The 19,819-nt window shown below is 38.5% G+C and overlaps 2 protein-coding genes across 11 annotated transcripts in view; one reads left to right on the top strand and one right to left on the bottom strand.

Annotated features, from left to right (window-relative positions):
• The first annotated feature begins 1,938 nt into the window (after window positions 1–1,938).
• Window positions 1,939–19,819, top strand: part of IFI16 (interferon gamma inducible protein 16) — a 51,200-nt gene continuing 33,319 nt past the window's right edge. For 2 of the 10 annotated variants that reach the window (XM_063598874.1, XM_057302365.2), the window contains exons 1-5: window positions 2,257–2,393; window positions 12,035–12,194; window positions 16,680–16,964; window positions 18,033–18,148; window positions 18,694–18,861. In XM_063598874.1, the coding sequence (XP_063454944.1) occupies window positions 16,688–16,964; window positions 18,033–18,148; window positions 18,694–18,861 (561 nt within the window). In that variant the 5' untranslated portion in view covers window positions 2,257–2,393; window positions 12,035–12,194; window positions 16,680–16,687. Of the gene's footprint in view, window positions 2,394–7,895; window positions 8,057–10,983; window positions 11,259–11,832; window positions 12,195–16,679; window positions 16,965–18,032; window positions 18,149–18,693; window positions 18,862–19,819 lie in introns of those variants that run through there. The other 8 variants (XM_055112843.2, XM_055112847.2, XM_055112842.2 and 5 more) reach the window with 8 other exon arrangements.
• Window positions 1,965–2,306, bottom strand: PYDC5 (pyrin domain containing 5). The gene has a single exon (XM_008974462.4). It carries the CDS (start codon window positions 2,304–2,306, stop codon window positions 1,965–1,967), a length of 342 nt encoding a protein of 113 aa, XP_008972710.1.

The following is a 19,819-nucleotide window of genomic DNA, read 5'->3' as shown; positions in this document are numbered from 1 at the left end:
TAAAATATTTATAAACTATATATCTAACAATATGTCACTACACTTCAAACAATAGAAAGTCATGGACTCTGTCAGGGTTAGTGTAAAGGAATGTCTACTCTAAGAAGTAGTAAAACTAACTTTCAAAGGTAACTTAGTTCCATGAAACTGGTTTCAGAGAGGTATGAAGATAAAGTTTCCCTTCTGTGTTGAGAATATACGAGAAAAAACAGAGTGAAGGGAGGCCAAGGGAATCAGCCTATCATTCTACCACATCACATCAGTCATATTTCATCTCCCACACAGTGGTACCGATATTTGTGGACGAGTATGCCTGCCCACTGTAAATCTCTTTTTCATTAATAATCAGGTGCAGACTTCTCACTTATTATTTCATTTACCATTTTCAACTTTCTATTTTAATCTTGCAGGACTTTTACAGAATTTGATCACAAGCTCTCTCAGCTTCCTTTTTCCAGGCTTAAGTGTCCTCATACTTTGTCATCTCTCTTTCCATCTACTGATCTTTCCCATAAAATGATTATTAACCGTCTTCATTAAAGATTTCTCCAGATCTCCTCTATCTTCCATGAGGTGAGGTCGTGGGTAGAATACTATATAGCGCTCCACGTGCAGGCATAGCACTGGTTATGCAGAAAGAACTTTCAAGAAGGAATGAAAATTGAAACCTACAGAAAACACAACAAAAAACTGGTTTGCTCCAGGGATAGTTAAGGGTCGCATGGGGCACAAATAAATAAATTTGCTACTTTCAAAGTAGGCCTAGGCGTGATCTAGAATAGAAATTTAGAGCTGTAAAGGAACTTAATTGATTTCTGCAGGTCGGTTAGTTGCTTCCGCACATTATGTGAAGTTACTGCCACCTTGTGGCAATACCTAAGCACTACACTTTCTGACTTTGAATAACCTAGGAAAATATAATGCAGAAGACAACAAGCCCTTTCGCTAAAGCGCCTTAAATATTGCCTAACGGTTTATATCTGTATAGATCTATGGCTTATATTATCACTTACATGGTTTCATCTCGACTTCATAGAAATCATGTGAACATAGAAACCATGTTATCCATGTTGCGTGCCTGCGTGCGCGCGCGCACACACACACGGAGTAAAAGATGTCGTATAAGTTTTGCTGTTAGAGTTGAACTTAAAAATCTCTAAATTGTTACATTTGGAGTCTCTCATTTTGGGGGATCCTAGTGTGAGATGCTCCTTTGTTGGTCAATTTTAATTATACAGACATAAATAAAGGATATATTAATTATACATAGAGAAAAAGATCAGAAATGTAAACAAAATGCAGATAAGATGGAGACATTCGATGATTTGTCCAATAATATAAAAACAGTTTTTGTGTGCGGGTAGTTTGTTGTCATTAGTGGAAGGAAATAGAGAGAAAGATAAATAATATTTGAATTTGAAAGAGCGGATGTATGAATACAAGACTCCCTTGAAGAAGAAAGGATCGTCTGGGACCACAGCAGGCCGGGGACAGGGAGAAGAATGAGCAGGCTGTGTGGAAGAACAAAATGACCTAGTATCCCAGTTTATTTTTTTCCAGTGCTATGATTTCTTTCCTTTATCTTCAAATCTTTGGTAAACATGTAAATGAGGTTTTGGGAAGTTAAGATTGAAATTCCATGTTCATGTTAGCTGCAATTGAACTGGAGAAGTGAAAATATGACAAATGGAAGTGGCAGCCCTAAGGGCAGGAACAAGAGATGCAAACAAAGGCTGGGATGGATTTGTGGAATTTGTAACAAACACTTCCTAGGAGTGATTTCTCAGTAAAAGGGGGCAACGAGGCTGGTGTAGTAAGTTAGCAAACAAATTCCAGCAGCCTTCCCTGGGGGACTTTCATGCTGAAATGCAATCCCTAGTGTTGGAGGTGGGGCCTGATGGGAGGTGTCTGGATCACGGGGGTGGATCCCTCATGAATAGCTTAGTGTCATCCCGTTTCCCTCATCAACATGCATTCCCAGAAATGCCATGAAAGGAAAGGCCAAGTCTTGACTGAGAAACGGACCGGGCAGATGAGGGACTCCCACATATACCTGTTTCCTGCTCTTCCCGAAGACATTTTGCCACAAGCATATAATTCAGCTTCTGAAAAATACGGTCTTCCTCACTGCAGACACCACGCCAGCGTTTTAAATCAAGTTGGCTACTTGTGCTGTTTCCAGTATGCAGTTTGCCTGTGGCAATATTAAAGTCATCTGGAAGAAAGCACTTACACCTATCCAGTTCCTCATCGGTGATGTTATCCAGGCTGGTTAGCAAGAGTATCTCCTTATATTTACTCTCCATCTCACGACTTTAGGATCAGCTTATAAGGAATCCAAACTATGTAAGATTATACCACCAAAAGTGATTCAACATTCAAAATGAAGCAAGGTGAGCTGTTACTATTTTTTAAAGGGAAAATAAAATGTTTACAGTATAGTAAAAGAGATTTTGATGAAATATAAGAAATAACTTTTTAAGCAAGATAGTCCTTCTTCCTGGGAAAGACATCTTCAGAGGGTATACAACCACCTCCAGAATTCTTAGAAAATGGGATCCATTTTCCTGTTATTTTTAAAACAGAGTTATTCAGGCATAACTGACATACAACACAATGCACATATTTCAGGTGTGCAATTTAAATTTTTTGACATGTATACAGTAGATAAAGCTCAATTTTTCAATTTCTTCTTTCATGGATCATGTTTTTGGAATCATATTTATATGGTTTGGATATTTATTTTCCCCAAATCTCATGCTGAAATGTGATTCCCAGTGTTGGAGGTGGGGCTTGACGGGAAGTGCTTGGCTCATGGGGGTGGATCCCTCATGAATGGCTCAGTGCCATCCCCTGGTTGATGAGTGAGTTCTCCTCTGAGTCACAGAGATCTGATTATTTAAAGTGTGTAGCACATTGAAGACCTAATGTGACCAGTAACCCATTAGAAGAAAACAGGATAATCTCAACACGTTGAGGTAGGGGAAGGCGTCTTAAGCACAAAAGGTGCAAGTCAGGAAGGGAAAGTTTATTAAATTTGATTGCATGTAAACTCTAAATTTCTTTATAAAAAAGAAAAATTAAACATAATACTTCCAAATCCTGAAAGAAAACATAGGCAATGTATGTAATTCAGAATGTGTGTAGAACTACATATTGTCCCATTTGTACAGCCCATGTGAAAAATGGACAATAGGTATGAATAACCACGTTACTCAAATGTCCAACACACATATGAACAGGTGCTCAAAATTACCAGTATTTAGTAATTTTACTTTAAAAGTAGCAACCTATATGGTAGAGGACTTGAGCCAAGAACAAGAAAGGATGTTTATGAGCTGAAGATAACCAACTGTGACTTTTAGGGGAGGCTCCCATTGATAGAGACAATGTTAATGAATTCTGAGTTATTACTTTTAATATGAACTTATTGTTTTTTCCTATAGACAGGTGATAGCTAGAGAAACTCTACTTATACATGTAGAATTTATAAGCAAAAATTGAAAGTATTTATAAAGTATTTTAAGGGACATTTTCAAAATAAGGAACACATTTCAAATACTTAAAATGATTAAACTACATGAACGCCCCTGTCTTACCAGTGAAAGAAAAGAAGGAAATTTGCATTTCCTGAGCATCTATTATATGCTAAACACAGTCAACTCAGCATGTTTCCCTACTTATCTATAAGAATGCAACCCTCCTACAACCCTATTACGTGCTAACATTCACATATCAATAACAATTTATATATAAGAAAATTAAGACACCTTTTATCACATAAATATAAAATTTACATTTTACTCCATGATATCTGTTTACTTAAAACATATTTTAAAGTATTTGCTATAGGGTAAAATGTATACCCAAAGAAAATGCAGACAATTGATTTGGTGGCTTCATGACCCAGGGGTGTACACACTGTAGTTGAGAAGTATGGTCCTGTACCATGCATAACAGCTGACACTGGGTAGCACCTTACTGTGTACAAAGTGCTTTCACATGAAGCCTGGAAGACACAAAGAAAAGAAAATGTTGAGGGAGCATATAATCATCTCTGAATGGGGATGATAATTCCTATCTCTGGGTTGTAAATAAACAGCATGGTATGCCTGATACAAAACAGCTGGCATTTATTATAGTCTCCCAACTGTTACATTTTAAATTAGGTGGCATGAGTTACCTGGAACCAAACAGCTAGTAAAAGACAGTACAAATTACTGAATTCAAGTCTTCTGAATCCAGGAGCTCTGCTTTTTCTTATGCCAACTGCCTGCTTATCATACAGAGAGTATGGAATGATTCCCTGTTTAAAAAAATTAAAAAAGAAAGAAAAAAAAACTAGTGTTATTTGCTTCAAAAACACCAACCCTCAGATATATAGTAGTGTTATAATTGAAGCATTAGCAATTATTTTCTTTGTCAAATCATTTATTTCTTTTCAACCAGAATATTGGCAAAGCTTGCTCCTTCACTCTGTTCAGATTTCTGCTTAATTGTTTTTTTCTAAGCTCATCCTTCAATGAACACATGCTGCAAAATAGCACATGATACCATTACTGTCTATTACCTCATACCATTTGTATTTCTTCATAGCACTTATCTGCTTGTAATATATAAGCATTATATTATATATGACATTATAGTATAAATGCTGTAGCTATTTGTTTATTCTTTAATGGCCAGCCTGCTGAAATAGAAGTGCCTTGTGGTCAAGCATTTGTGTGCTGTTTATTGCTGTACTCCTACCACCTAGAGTAGTAAGTCCTCAATAAACATTTGTTAAATAAACATATGTTGAATCAACTGTCTAGGCATCCCATCTAAGACTTCAGCCCTGGGAATCTCTACTTCCTAGGCTCTATTCATCCATATGGCTTCATTACTCAAGAGCCAGAGTTACCTGAGAATGCACAGAGCAAATGTCCTCACTGCACATTCTTGAAGAGGGATGTTCAAGCCAGAAATAGCATAGATAAAAAGCAAAATTATAATCAAACCATATCTATCTACTTGTAGAATAATTTCAAAAGACAGCAAGGTTAAGAAGGCTTTTCAAAATCCAAGGCATTATGCCAAATATATAACATATATTTAATAAAAGTGGAAAATTTGGAAACTTCCATCTCTGGTGGGAGTAATCCAACTTCCTATGGTTCCACTGTGCAAGATACCCTAGATTCTAAGAAGGAAGTAAAACATGGTGTATTGCAGGGAAACTTCAAGTAATTGAATTTGTGTGAACTTTCAGACTAAGCTGATAGAAAATCGCATGGTTTATTTTAATGTTTCTGCTATTAGTTATTTTTTCACGATAATTTAACTGGTGAATCCAGTCATCTATTTAGACAATAGATGTATTTTTATTCTGGCTATGTCATAATATTCTGCAATTACAAAATCACATAACACTTAAATTACTGCCATAAAGCTAAGAAGAAATAACTTGCCATATTCCAAATTCCTAAAGGAGCTTGATATCTGTTACCTAAGTAATCCCTTCTCTGTTTTGCTCTTTTGTGATTCTTAGGCTGGAATCACGTTTTGGCTCTATCAGCCTACGGAGCAGTTAGCCACCTGTCACTGAGTTAGGGAACAAAAAGACCAAGGCGATAGGTATTTGCACCATAAACTTCTCCTATCTTGTATGTCCATAACTATGTATTATTATTATTATTATGTTTTGAGACGGAGTCTCTCTCTGTCGCCCAGGCTGGAGTGCAGTGGCATGAGCTCGGCTCGCTGCAAGCTCCGCCTCCTGGGTTCACACCATTCTCCTGCCTCAGCCTCCCGAGTAGCTGGGACTACAGGCGCCCGCCACCATGCCCAGCTAATTTTTTGTATTTTTAGTAGAGACGGGGTTTCACTGTGTTAGCCAGGATGGTCTCGATCTCCTGACCTTGTGATCCGCCCGCCTCAGCCTCCCAAAGTGCTGGGATTATAGGCGTGAGCTACCGGGCCCGGCCAATTCTGTATTATTTTGCATTTCTGACACTCATGACTTGATACCTTAAACATTCAAACACATAGAAGCACTTATTTGTGTGAACAGCAGTTTCTTTCCTTGAACCAAAGAAGATTGTCAACCCTTAATCTAAAACATAAAAGGAAATATTCAAACACCACTTCTCCATTACTTGTAAATTTTATTTCTCTCTTCTTAATATATTAATACCCAAATTCCAGCCAAAATATTAAGGATGGATGTGGTGGCTTATGCCTGTAATCCCAGCACTTTGGGAGGCTGAGGTAGGTAGATTGTTTGAGCTCTGGAGTTTGAGATCAGCCTGGGCAACATGGCAAGACCTTATCTCCAAAAGAAAAAAAAAGGTTAAGAAATCTAAATTTCAGTTAATTTTGCCCTTATTGCTAAGTAAATCTGAGTAAATTATAGATTTTAGTAATTTGGGGTAAGAATTCCCAAAACCAGCCGGGCATTGTGACTCACGCCTCTAATCCCAGCACTTTGGGAGGCCGAGGTGGGTGGGTCACTTGAGATCAGGAGTTTGAGACCAGCCTGGCCAACATGGTGAAACCTTGTCTTTACTGAAAATACAGAAATTAGCTAGGCTTGATGGTGCATGCGTGTAATTCTGGCTACTTAGGAGGCTGAAGCAGGAGAATCACTTGAACCTGGGAGGCAGAGGTTGCAGTGAGCCAAGATCGTGCCATCACAACAGAGCAAGACTCCGTCTCAAAAGAAAAAAAATTCCCAAAACCAGATGTTTAGGGTGGAGAGTTCATTACTGACAACAGTAGAGAATCTCATCTTCAATTTTAGAGATAAATTATATCAAGGGAAATTTTGACAGCCAAAGTGAAGTCCTGAAATTAAACAGAGTGAAGAAATTATCAATCTAGTAAAGATCCTCAAAGAATGCTTTCTGGAGAACAGTTTTAGATAAAATAAGCAAATAAAGAATGAAGATAGCAGAGATAAAGCCGGAGAAGTAGAAACTATCAATGTTTTTACCCCCTTCAAAAATAATGTTGAAACTTAGTACCCAATGCAACAGTGTTGGGAGCTTGGGCCAAATGGGAGGTATTTATTTAGATCATGAGAATTTCACTCACGTAAATAGACTGATTAATGCCACTCTAACGGGCTTGTAGGGGGTGAATTCGCCCCATTTGTCATGTGAGGACTCAGCAAGAAGGCCTCACCAGATACTGATGCTTGACCTTGGACTTCCACCTCAAGTACTGTGAGAAATACATTTCTGTTCTGTATAAATTACCCAGTCTATAGTATTCCATTACAGCAGCACTAAATGGACTAAGACAGTGGGTAAGTATGCATGTCTATTACAGGGAGGGTCAGAGAACAGGAGTTTTCATGAACCAGAAACTTCTTTCACTCATATTTTCTCCATGAGACATGCAATAAACATGAGATGAATGATGCCAACTCTGGCCTTGTACAGTATATCATGACTGGTTCACATCACTCCCCAGGTTTCCATATGCATTCACTCTCCTCTCCTGCCTCAACACTGAGTCTCTTTTATGCCACTCCAAAGTAAAGAGGTCATCCCTAGAACTACAGAAGCTCTTTCTGCCAACAGAGTTGTCTGGAGTTTATGGCATTAGCTTTGAGCAACAGGAAAAGTAGAATACAAAACTGCAATACAGAAACTACAAAATTTCAAGGAAGGACTGGCTGAGAGAAGCATTGAGGTTGGAGGGGAAGGAATGGCATTGTGGTGAAAACGTGTTCTGGGAACTGAGCTTAAATTGAATTGTAGGAGGCTGCAGTCCCACTGGAAAATGCATACTGGCGCCAAGATGACTGCTGCTTCCAGGAACATCCTCCCACTCCTTAGCAATGTGGAACAGATTGAAGGAAGCTCAAACAATCCATTTAAGCAGGAAGTAAATAGATTAAGAAAGCAACCAGATGGCCTAAGGCACTATCGGTATAGCTATCCCCACCCCTCAGCCCCCCCCCACCAGCTTTTCCTTCCTCCTTTCTTCTCACTGTCTGAAAAACTACTCAGGCGTGCACTGCGAGGTGGAGATCTGACTTCTCTTGTTCCCGTTTAAGACTGCCTCCTGTGTAAGTTTCTGCTATCTAGATCTTTGACTACCAACCAGCCAGGAGTGGTCTGCCTCTTCTTTGGTCTGAGCTTGCCTTGTGCTTATATTGTTGTACCCAAGCGAGTTAAGAAAATACGCCACACTTTGAGACGAATTAAGAGTCCTTTATTAAGCCGGTGGCCAAAGAGACGGCTAATGCTCAAAATTCTCTCGGCCCCGAGGAAGGGGCTTGATTAACTTATACCCAGGTTTAGGAAGGGGAGGGGGACTCAAATGCAATAATTCTACAGAAGCAAAAACATGCCTTAAAAGACAAATGGTTACAAGAAGAGCAACGGTACCAGGTGCAAGGCTGTAAATCTTTCATTATAATTAGATATAGGGTCTATGCCGGACACGACATAGACATAAACTCAAGGTTTTATGTTGTTATCTTTTTGAGAAAAATCCTGGGAACTTCATACATTGTTGGTGTTACTACCTTATCAGTTAATTGGGCTCTTTTGAAATGCTGAGGATCTGTTTACCCAGGCCAACTCCTTACTAAAGGGGGTTGGGTAAGGAGCCCTTAGTGTCTTGCAAATTAAGGGGTCAATTGGAGTTTGTCCGACCTTCCCAGCTAGAGAGAGTCTTATTTACAGGAGAAGCAAGGCTGGGTGATTAAAGAGAAAAGCAGGACAAAATTCAAAGTAACGAGTTAGAGTAAAAACAAGGTTAGGCATTTCAATATACGGTGGTTCTTAGTCCAGCAGGGCGTTTTCCCGATAACCACCTATTTAACTACATTCACCCCTGGTGCAAGTGCCAAAAAACAAACAAACAAACAAAAGACCAAGGCGATAGGTATTTGCACCATAAACTTCTCCCATCTTTTATGTCCGTAATTTTGTGTTATTTTGCATTTCTGACACTTAGTTTGTTTATAGAATTGAATTGGCCTTTAACCCTATCATATAATAATATACTTTAATTTTAATCACAAAATACATATGTTAAGTAGAACACAATCTAGGAAATACAAGATAATACAGAAAAAAATGGAACTAGTGGGGAAAAGGAAACAGCACAAAACCAAGTGTGACGAAAGAGATAAACTTTGACTTCTAATTTCAACTGAGAATCAATGGACAAAACATCAAAGCCATTATCTGAAATTCATGGTTCCATTCATGTGAGAGTTGGAGAGACAAATGTTAGTATTCCAAAAAAGAAAATACTTCGGTTTAGGCTTTGGGAAAATCAGATTCTGTGTCTTAACAGCAAAGGTCCAGCCCCAGCAGGAAGCATGAGAACCCAAACAATGCCCTTGTGCTAATATTGTTAAGTGGAGAATCTGTAAAGAAATAATGAAGAAAATGACATTCACACAAGCTTAAAAGGACATGGATGTTTTGCTAAAGAAAAAAATATGTGTAGAAATTAGTAAATCAAGGAAGTAATTTTGCTTAGCATTCAAGTGCATGGGCTTTGGAATAAGGTAGATCTGGTTTGAATCTGGCTCCAACACTAACTAGTCGCCTAGTTTTTAGAAAATAGCTTCAATTACTGCTACACACTGGATTATGTTACCTAAATTCATATGATGAAGCCATAACCTCCCAGTGTGATGATATTTGAAAACGAGGCCTTTGGTGGGTAGTTTATGAGGGTGGGGTCCTCATAATGTGATTAGCACCCTTACAAGAAGAGGTATCAGAGAGTGCTCTCTCTCTCTCTCACCACTAGGTGAGGACCCCGCATAAATATGGCTATGTGCAAGCCAGGAAGAGGGCTCATACCAGAAACTAAATTGGCCATCCTTGATCTTGGAACCCTCAGCATCCAGAAGACCCAAATCAACTAAGATAGTAGTCTTCTCTAAAAAGGGGAAACTTTGCTGCATAGAGTTGATTTGCAAAACAAGTGAACAATGCATATACCACAGTCTATTGCATCATGAAAAACCAGTGTGCAATAGGTCTTTTTGTTCTTAGCAAGGTAAAGACATTTGCAATACTGACAGGAGAAATGTCACCTACAAATACTCTAAAGTGTGAAGTGACATAAATGTTTCTGCACAGCTAAAACTTTGGTATATGTGGAACAGTATGGAAAATGAGGCCAGAAAGGTAAAATAGTAAGCTGCTTTTTGTCATAAAGAGAGAAATGGAACCCTCATTGTTCAAAAATAGGTACGTAATTGAGAGATTTTATTCAGAATAATGCCTGATTAATATAAATTTAGTCACTGTAATAATATAGCTACATAATTTATATATATGTATATATATTCGCACATTTTTTGCTTTATCAGGAATTTTTGTATATTCTACTAATGACTTTTCTGTATGATAGCACAAATTACAATTGTTGGCCACTGCCACAAAGTGGGGGAAAATGCACATTTTTAAGCATTTCTTTGCTTCATCTATGAAAATTTCATCTTTGCGGTATGAATTATGGAGCATTGTCCTGAGTTGCCCTTATAGGTGACAGCAGTTTGTGTGTTGTATGCTGGAGTCCCAATTGAGGACATTACTGCATATAAAATGATTATAAGTAAAAGGCAGAAAATGTTTTGAAGGGTCATAACTTCCAAGGGTTCTCTACCCTTTGACCTCTGGATTGGGGTTCCCAGTGACTGCCTTAATATCCTTCTCTACCTACTGCCTTAAGGCCAACTCAATGTATCCACGTAAAGAGTACCCTAAAGCCAGTAAAAGATTATCACGAACACCCAGAGATGTTTATGGCCATCATTCCAGATCCTCTTTGCTTTTTCTTGACTTACTCCTTTTTTGATAAAGTTATTCATACGGTTTCAAATCCAGAATTCAGCTATTCACTTCATGGCCCTAGTTTGGATTAAAACAATCAGCTTTCTTTTGCTCTGTAGATGGCCTTGGACAGTACATATTAACAGTCTATGGGGCCCCTTTTCCACTCATGACCACATCCTGCTTGCAGATCTGCTGCTGGGTTAACACCACATCATCTGCTAGTTGATGCCATTTATTTGACATCCTGGGGTTACAGCACGCTAAAGGACACCCACTGTCCTTAACAGAGAAAAATACACTGCTGAGCAGAGGATTAAACAGACTCCTCACACTACCAGAAGTTCAGTGCATTTTCCAGGATTTTCAAGGCTTCGATGCTGTCATGTTGAGAGTCCACTATCCACGTTTGTTTATCCAGGAATAATGCAGAAAATCTGAGCATTCGTGAATCTAATCATTGAGGTAAAGTAACCTAGTCATGGTCAAGAGGACAGCTAGTGTTAAACTCCTTCATATAAATTTAAGGAAGGATTTACATATTCATAATGACTTTCTGATCTGGAAAGCCCAGGTTTGTCAGTTATTAATAATTGGATGAATACTTCAGGTAGTATTTAAACAAATAGCGATTTCATAGCAGACATTTCCCCAACCAGGAGATGCAGTAAAGTATTGGTAGCAATAGATGCTCCTACCAAGATCTCCTCCTGCCACTGCCACTCTGTGCACAGGAAAGGAGGGGAGAAGAAGCCATGTTGCTTCTCTTATATTTGAGCATCATTTAAGGGAATATAAGTCTCTAATGACTCACATGTAAGTCTGCTGGGTAAGAAAGTTCTAATGTTGGAACTCCTTTCAGCTATCGAATTTTGTAAGAAAAAAACTTATTTGTGTTTATATACATTTATGAGATACAAGTGTAATTTCGTTACATGGATATATGCCATATTGGTGAAGTCAGAGATTTCAGTGTACACATCACCCGAAAAATGTTAACTGTACCCATTAAAGTAATTTTTCATCCCCCCTTTCCCTTCACCACATGCTCCAGCCCTTGCCAGGAAACTGTTCATTTTCTCTGACTAACAGAAACGAAAGCTAAAAACACTGGTGGGAGGAGTCTCTACATTGTTTCCTACTCCATTTTCTCTGGGGCAATAGCAGAATAGGAGCAAGCCAGCACTAGTCAGCTAACTAAGTGACTCAACCAAGACCTTTTTTCCTTGTTATCTTTGCAGATACTTCATTTTCTTAGCGTTTCTGGAGATTACAACATCCTGCGGTTCCGTTTCTGGGAACTTTACTGATTTATCTCCCCCCTCACACAAAATAAGCATTGATTCCTGCATTTCTGAAGATCTCAAGATCTGGACTACTGTTGAAAAAATTTCCAGTGAGGTGAGTACTGTTCCTGATTTTGTAAATATGATTTTGTTCCTTCCTTGAAGTCCCCAGAATCACAAGGGGACAATCAGTATTGGTTATTCAGGGTCATGGGATGATGGGAGTAGGGCTGAGTATTCAGAAAAGTGAAAACTGAGTTGCTTGATATGAATCCTTCATTTACTTAGGAAGATAACAGGCATCTTCTATTCTACCACAACTGAGGACTGAACAAGAGAAAATGCATTTTGACCGTTGCAGATTTTAAAATTAATTATCCGAGTGTGTATTGGCATAAGTTGGTACTTAGAAGAGGGCTTCTGTTATTTTGGCTGGAAGAAGTGTTGGAAACTCGGTAGCTGTGGTGGGTTCTCAAGATAGTGACATGAAAAAAGTATCATGAAAGAATATTAAGTAAAAAACATATCTGAGCATAGAGATGTATTATATGACATCATCCCAATTTTACAAAACATAAGAACAAATGTACACAGAGTAGAAAATTTTTTTCAGTTTCACAAACACAGTTATTCAAGCACATGGTGTCTTAATATTTTCATAAGTATATTGATCCTTTACTTTAGCTCCATTCTACACCGGGTGCTAGGGGCAGAATTTCAATCATTTTGGAATTACTCTCTGCCCTCCTGAAAGTTAATGATTTTTTTTTCCTTGTGGCAAGGTATAGGGGAGTGGAGGGGAAGGCAATTAGGAAAAGGTTACTATTGTTTACTTTTCAAATTTTTAAAAGATGTTTTCTATAGCCTGGTACAATATTTCATGTGTGCTTAAATGGAACGTGAGATTCTTAAATGTTGTTTTCAGAATTTTATTAGATAAATGTTGTTAATTACGTTGTTCAAATTTATTATATCATTACAGATTTTTTCACCTTGTTCATTTAGTAATTGCAGCATAAACTGAAATCTCCTATTATAAAGTTTGCTTTTTTGGCTGGGCACAGAGGTTCATGCCTGTAATCCCAGTACTTTGGGAGACCAAGGCGAGCGGATCACTTGACGTCAGGAGTTCCAGACCAGCCTGGCCAGCATGGCGAAACCCTGTCTCTATTAAAAATACAATAATTAGCCGGGTATGGTCATGTGTGCCTGTAATCCCAGCTACTCAGGAGACTGAGGCAGGAGAATCGCTTGAACCAGGAGGCAGAGGTTGCAGTGAGCCGAGACTGTGCCACTACACTCCAGCCTGGGTGACAGAGCAAGGCTCTGTCTCAAAAAAAAAAAAAATTTTTTTCTTTGTAGTGCTCTCACAATCACGTACATGTTATGTGTATATATAATATACATTCACACACAAATATATGTATATATAATCATGTATACAAACAGGTACACACATATAAATGTATGTGTGTAGTGATGTCTGTACATGTGTGTATATGAAGAAAAATATATACTATAGTACCATGAAGCACTATAAAATAATAAATAATATCATTAGATAAATTAGATAAATTCATAACTAAAACATAATTTTCTAGGAGTTGAAACTTTTATCATTATGTGGTATCTGAAGTTACTTTTGGGCTTAAGGTATATTTAAAATTACACAAACATAGATAAACTGGCTTTCTTTAGTTATTCCTTGGAAGATAATTTTTAACAATTTTTTTCACCTTTTGTTAACAATATATATGTAGATTTCTTAAATCAAATTTGATGAAAGTTGTCACTTAACAGGTCAGACCTTTTAGGTATATGCTGGTAATTAACAATCTGCTGTCTTTACTTCAATTTATGACACTTCTATATCATCTCACTATCTAAGACAATTGCTTTAGTGAATTGTCATGTTCTTTTTCTTCCCTCCATTTACCATGCTGTTGTCTCTTATCTTTGATCAGGGTTTTCTTTGTAAGACATTAGGAACACCTAAAAAAGTTTATTTTTCACTCTTCTTATCTTTTGGCTGGCAGAATTTTTATTTTTATTCATTGTTTTCCTATTAAATATTATTTTCAATAGATGTTTTCTTGTGGTATGAGTCTTTGTCTTGCAAAAAGACTGAGGCCCTGAGTATCACAAAATAATTTTTGAGACTCTTCTATTTAAATATCATTTTGCCTAAATTAAAACTCTAAAATGTAAAATTATATTTTCCCTTAAGACAAGATGAAAGCACCTCTTCTGTGCTGTGGAGCTAGATACATTTTGAAGTTAAGAATCTGGAGGCTTCAGAAAGGCTATTTAGTGTATATATTCTAAATAGTGTCTTACTAGAAACTCCATTGGGATATAAATAATTAGTCCAAAATCAAAAGCACTAATATTGCAAAACAAAACATGTGAATGTTCACATTTCAGTGAAATAAAGATTATACATAGCCTACTGTCATCCCAAATCTGGTTTTACTTTGCAAATAAATTGTGCTGTCACATTTGTTGGAAACAAGTGCTCAGTGCCACAAAGAAAAGCCAGCACTTAAACAGGAAATTTCTCAGCAAAGCATATTTGCTTCTACAGAAGGGTGCTGCCTGCGTCAGTCACAATGCACAGTCTAAGCCGACCGGATTGGCTACTGCTTTAAATTCTATAGGGCTAATTAGGCGGGAAGGAAGACACTGTCCCGTACCAATTAGGCGGGAAGGCATGTCTGGGGTGGCAAAGGAAGGAAGGGTTGTTTACAGAACAGGAAAGAACAGGAAAGTTTGAAGATGAACTTACTGTTTCTAGCACACTCACAAAATAAGTCAAAACTTTCCATTGAAAATTTTTTTTGGTTTTGCAATTGATATGGAACTTTGGACCAACATTATATAAAAAAACTCCATTGTCCTGCTTCAGGCAGTTTTGATATAGAGATTCACTTTCAATTTGATTCTTGAATCTTTGTAGGTGATCTATTCCTCATTACCGAAGGCTTACAGAGTATTTTTGTTCATTATATTCTTCAGTTTCACTATAATGTGTTTTTGTATAGATTTTCCCTTCATTCTCTGGACCTTTTCAGTCCAAGGATCCTCATGTTCTCGTAAGAAGGAAGCTCTTTTTTTTTTTTTTTTTTTTTGACGGAGTCTCACTCTGTCACCCAGGCTGGAGTGTAGTGGCACGATCTCTGCTCACTGCAACCTCCGTCTCCTGGGTTCAAGCAATTCTCCTGCCTCAGCCTCCCGAGTAGCTGGGACTGCAAGCGCTTGCCACCACACCTGGCTAATTTTTGGTATTTTTAGTGGAAACGAGGTCTCACTGTGTTAGCCAGGATGCTTTTGATCTCCAGAACTTGTGATTCGACCACCTCGGCCTCCCAACATGCTGGAATTACAGGCGTGAGCCACTGCGCCTGGCCCAATTAATAGCCCCTGAAATTTAGATATCTTGGTTATACACAAAGACATCATTCCTAAAATTAAAAAATTCATTAATTTAAAAGTTTTGGAATCCATACCTTGCACTGTCATCATGGAAGTGTACAGGTGTTAAGAGGTCAAGAGTAGTGACACTCTGTCCATAAGGAGACTCTGAAATCTACCAGGAGACAAAGCCTCAGTTGAGTCTTAAGGTTGTATGGGAAGTAGTCAAAGAAAGAAATGTGGGAATGGCTTTCCAGGCAGTAAGAAGGAACTAGCAAAGTCATGAGGCATGAAGACACAAGGTGTCCGGCATCTTTGTGAAGCATAGATACAAGGAATACAAAAGTACTAGAAGTAAAAAAGATGCAGCTTATTCAACACTTTCTGAGACAGTATAGGAAGCAAGGAATTTTGGGGAAGAAAAAGGAGAAATATTGAAGGATTTCAGTGGAATATAAATGTGGCTTATTGAGAGAAAACTGATTGTGCGAAAAGAAATAATTAGACAAATCAAGTCTGAAAGAAGAAAAATAAAACAACCAATAAAATCATTTCAGCGAATAAATAATGTGATGCTGCACTAGAAAGCATGCAGATTTTCAGCAAAGTTATGGTTTTATGGGTACAGAGAACAGAAGCCATGGTCTAGCACCAAAGAAGGGAGGATGCTAATGAAAGCCAACTAGGGAAGAGTCAAGGAGAATAGGGTCGGTGCCACAGCATGAAACTGTAGCGCTGTAGCAGAAAGTTATTCATATAAGGTGGGAGGCTGCAGCCCATTTACACCTAGGCCGCTCCAGTCATACTGGGTGTGGGAAGATTTAAGAAACAACAGGCAGGATTTGGGGAATAGGCTTCAGCCCCAGTAAAGGATAAGAAGAGGAACCAAGGGCTTTGACACTGCAGAGCTCATACTCTTAACACTGAGGCAATTGCTTGTTCTCAGACCTCCCTCTAACAACTGGACCCAACTCAACTATTCTCATGCAATGGGAATAATTTCTTAGACATTCCTAACCCAGCAGTTCTTCACTCAATTTCTACAGTAACACATTTGGTCGTTGAGTCCTTCTTTATCACACATATTCATGAACAACTCTTTCATATGGGCCACTCACTCACATAGGCATACATCTTTTAAATTGTCTGTATACATGTGTAACACTGTATATACCATTTTCTCTTGTAGGCTCACTTATGTCTGTAAAGATGGAAAAAAAATACAAGAACATTGTTCTACTGAAAGGATTAGAGGTCATCAATGATTATCATTTTAGAATGGTTAAGTCCTTACTGAGCAACGATTTAAAACTTAATTTAAAAATGAGAGAAGAGTATGACAAAATTCAGATTGCTGACTTGATGGAAGAAAAGTTCCGAGGTGATGCTGGTTTGGGCAAACTAATACAAATTTTCAAAGATATACCAACGCTTGAAGACCTGGCTGAAACTCTTAAAAAAGAAAAGTTAAAAGGTAATTGGGAAGAGGGAACACCCACTCCCTGCAACCATCCCCAAACCCTCCCCAACATTGATTAGAGCCCCACCTCAGACATACTTGAGATGTGTTTTCCCCAGTTTGTGACTCAACAGCTGAGACAATGTTGGTACTTCAGAGGCCAACAAGTTGACAACTTAGTGCATTCCATTACTGGTGTAGATTGAAGTATTTCAGAATGTATATTTGGGATCAGTGAAAGAACAAAAGTGAGAGGGAGTTGAAGGGGGACTGAGACTTCCAGTACATTAGAAAGATTATATAATAATAAAATCATAAAACTGTTTAAATTCAAGATATGTACATTTAGCCAATGAATGTATCTGTTCTATTGAGACCATTTAACCCATCACTACCCTTTATAATTTAAAAAAATGCAATACTTACATGTGAGCCTGCCTCTCAGAAGTGTGATCTCCCCTCTTGTTATATCAAGTTAAAAAAAAGGATTTGAAAAAGTCTAAGTCCAAAATCAGTATATCCTTCCTCATGGAAACCTTTGGCTGGTTTCTATAATTTGAATATCTTTACCTGGGGAATGTGACCTAGCAGTCTGCATCATGAAAACATTAGTTTTTAAAACAAAATGATCGGAGAACCGCATTGGGAAAGGGTTAACTGAAGCACATGGAGTTCAGAGAACAGGAAGCATGTGCTCAGTGCACAGGGGAGGAGTGGGGAAAGGGTTAACTGAAGCACATGGAGTTCAGAGAACAGGAAGCATGTGCTCAGTGCACAGGGGAGGAGTGGGGAAAGGGTTAACTGAAGCACATGGAGTTCAGAGAACAGGAAGCATGTGCTCAGTGCACAGGGGAGGAGTGAGGAAAGTGCTGAGGAGCATGAGTCAGTGCTTGTTCCTGTCTTGTGACTGCTGGTCTCCTTAAGGCCAGGCTGGGCTAATGCAGTAGAGCTAGACTAAAGCACAACTGACCCTCAAGCAGGAACTGAGAGCAAATTGTATTGAAACTGCTTCAGCTGTCGGAGATCGTTTATATGTCTTCCTTTTTTCTGCATTGGTTGAGAATAAAATTGAATCTATTCCAGTAAAAGGACCAGCCCTATCAAGAAAGAGGAAGAAGGAAGTGGATGCTACTTCACCTGCACCCTCCACAAGCAGCACTGTCAAAACTGAAGGAGCAGAGGCAACTCCTGGAGCTCAGGTAAGCTTCAGGAAGAGGAGCAGGCTTCAAGTCCCACAGAGGAAGCTCTGCTACGGCTCTTCCACTCAATCTCTCCAGCAGGCAGTTATTTCTTCATGTTTCCCATCAAGTTTCAGATTTACCAAATTGTATGATAATTGATCATCTTATTGATGCTCAAAGCAATGCACCAAACACATGAGTAAACATAATGTAAATATATATAACATAAATGTGATACCTTCATTCTAGTAGAGTGGAGTGTCAACGTGAGAATCAGGTCAGTACTTTGTCCATGTGTATAAAAACCTAGTTTCTCTAATCCCAAGTCAGCACATCCCATAACAGAAATAATTAGAGAAATAATGTGTATAACATTCTCCTCTTTCTTCGTTTAATGAAACCATCTATGCCCATCTCTTAAACTGGCGAGAGATGGGCAGCAACCTCTCAAGTTTCCAAGAAACATCTTCTTAGGAATAATAAAACTACTATCCAATAATGAAAATGTGCTGTACTTCATTTGGCACTGAAAACGAATAACAGGAAAATCAAACCACTTTCAGAAAAGAAAAAAATCAACCAAAGAAAAGGCTGGACCCAAAGGGAGTAAGGTGTCCGAGAAACAGACTCAGCCTCCCTCTCCTGCAGGAGCCGGCATGTCCACAGCCATGGGCCGTTCCCCATCTCCCAAGACCTCATTATCAGCGCCACCCAACACTTCTTCAACTGAGGTACACTCTTCCTGGTCCCATTTTGCTTTGTTTTTTTCAACCCAAAGTAAAGGACTGATTTCACCGGTTACTTAAAAATTGCATCGATAATTTGCTAGTTAATCCAATGTACATATTGAGAAACCACTACATTTTGATCTTTTGCTTTCACAGGGATACTTGATGAACTTGACATTATCTCTGACTGCAGGAAGTTTTCTGTTCTGTGTTGTTTGGGGAAGGGAGAGAGAGCTATGCAGTACAGAACTGTCAGCTGTGGGCTCACTGTCTACTGCTCCCATGTCCTTCATACCTCTTCCCTTGGTTCACTATAGTATTCCATGTCAGACCTCTCCAGCACCTGCTAGTTTGTGAATGAGGTTATCCATACCCTCAGCTCTTTTTCTTATAGATTAAACAACCTCCCCTGCATTAAAACTGTTCTATTGCAGTTCAAGGAGACTGGGATGTTAAAGAGTAAAGATGTTAAAGAAAACCCACTCTGAGCCCCAGGTTTCTGTTAGCATGCTACCTGCTAGAGCCCTGACACTGAGAAAGGCTATGGTGGTGGGAATGACACTCTGTAGAGTTTCTCCAGCCTGAACCTACTGAGATGATGGCATTCTGAGGGGTTTATCCTACTTGTGTTCTCACCTGCTGTAAGCAAACTGAATCTTGGGTAGGAACACTATGAAATGTGCTCTTTAAATTGCCCTGTCTACACTGGTGATAACTGAACACTCTTTGTGTCTATAGTTTGTGGTGGGCACCATTTTTCATTTTTTATTTTATTTTATTTTATTTTTAGTATTTATTGATCATTTTAAATGTCATTTAACTTTGTCTATTTTTAGGCTCTGGCACTTTAAGCTGGTAAGAGAAATAGTATAAGAAATTATTTCATTCTAAAATTTATTTATTTATTTATTGTTGTTGTTGTTGTTGAGACAGAGTCTCGCTCTGTCACCCAGGCTGAAGT

Source organism: Pan paniscus, chromosome 1 (assembly GCF_029289425.2).
Source record: "Pan paniscus chromosome 1, NHGRI_mPanPan1-v2.0_pri, whole genome shotgun sequence".
Lineage (NCBI taxonomy): Eukaryota > Metazoa > Chordata > Mammalia > Primates > Hominidae > Pan > Pan paniscus.
Note: the sequence above shows the minus strand (reverse complement) of the source record. Positions and strands in the feature narration are given on the sequence as shown.

Coding starts and splice junctions, on each gene's coding strand:
- PYDC5 (XM_008974462.4), bottom strand. CDS start 2,306: ATGGAGAGTAAATATAAGGAGATACTCTTGCTAACCAGCCTGGATAAC.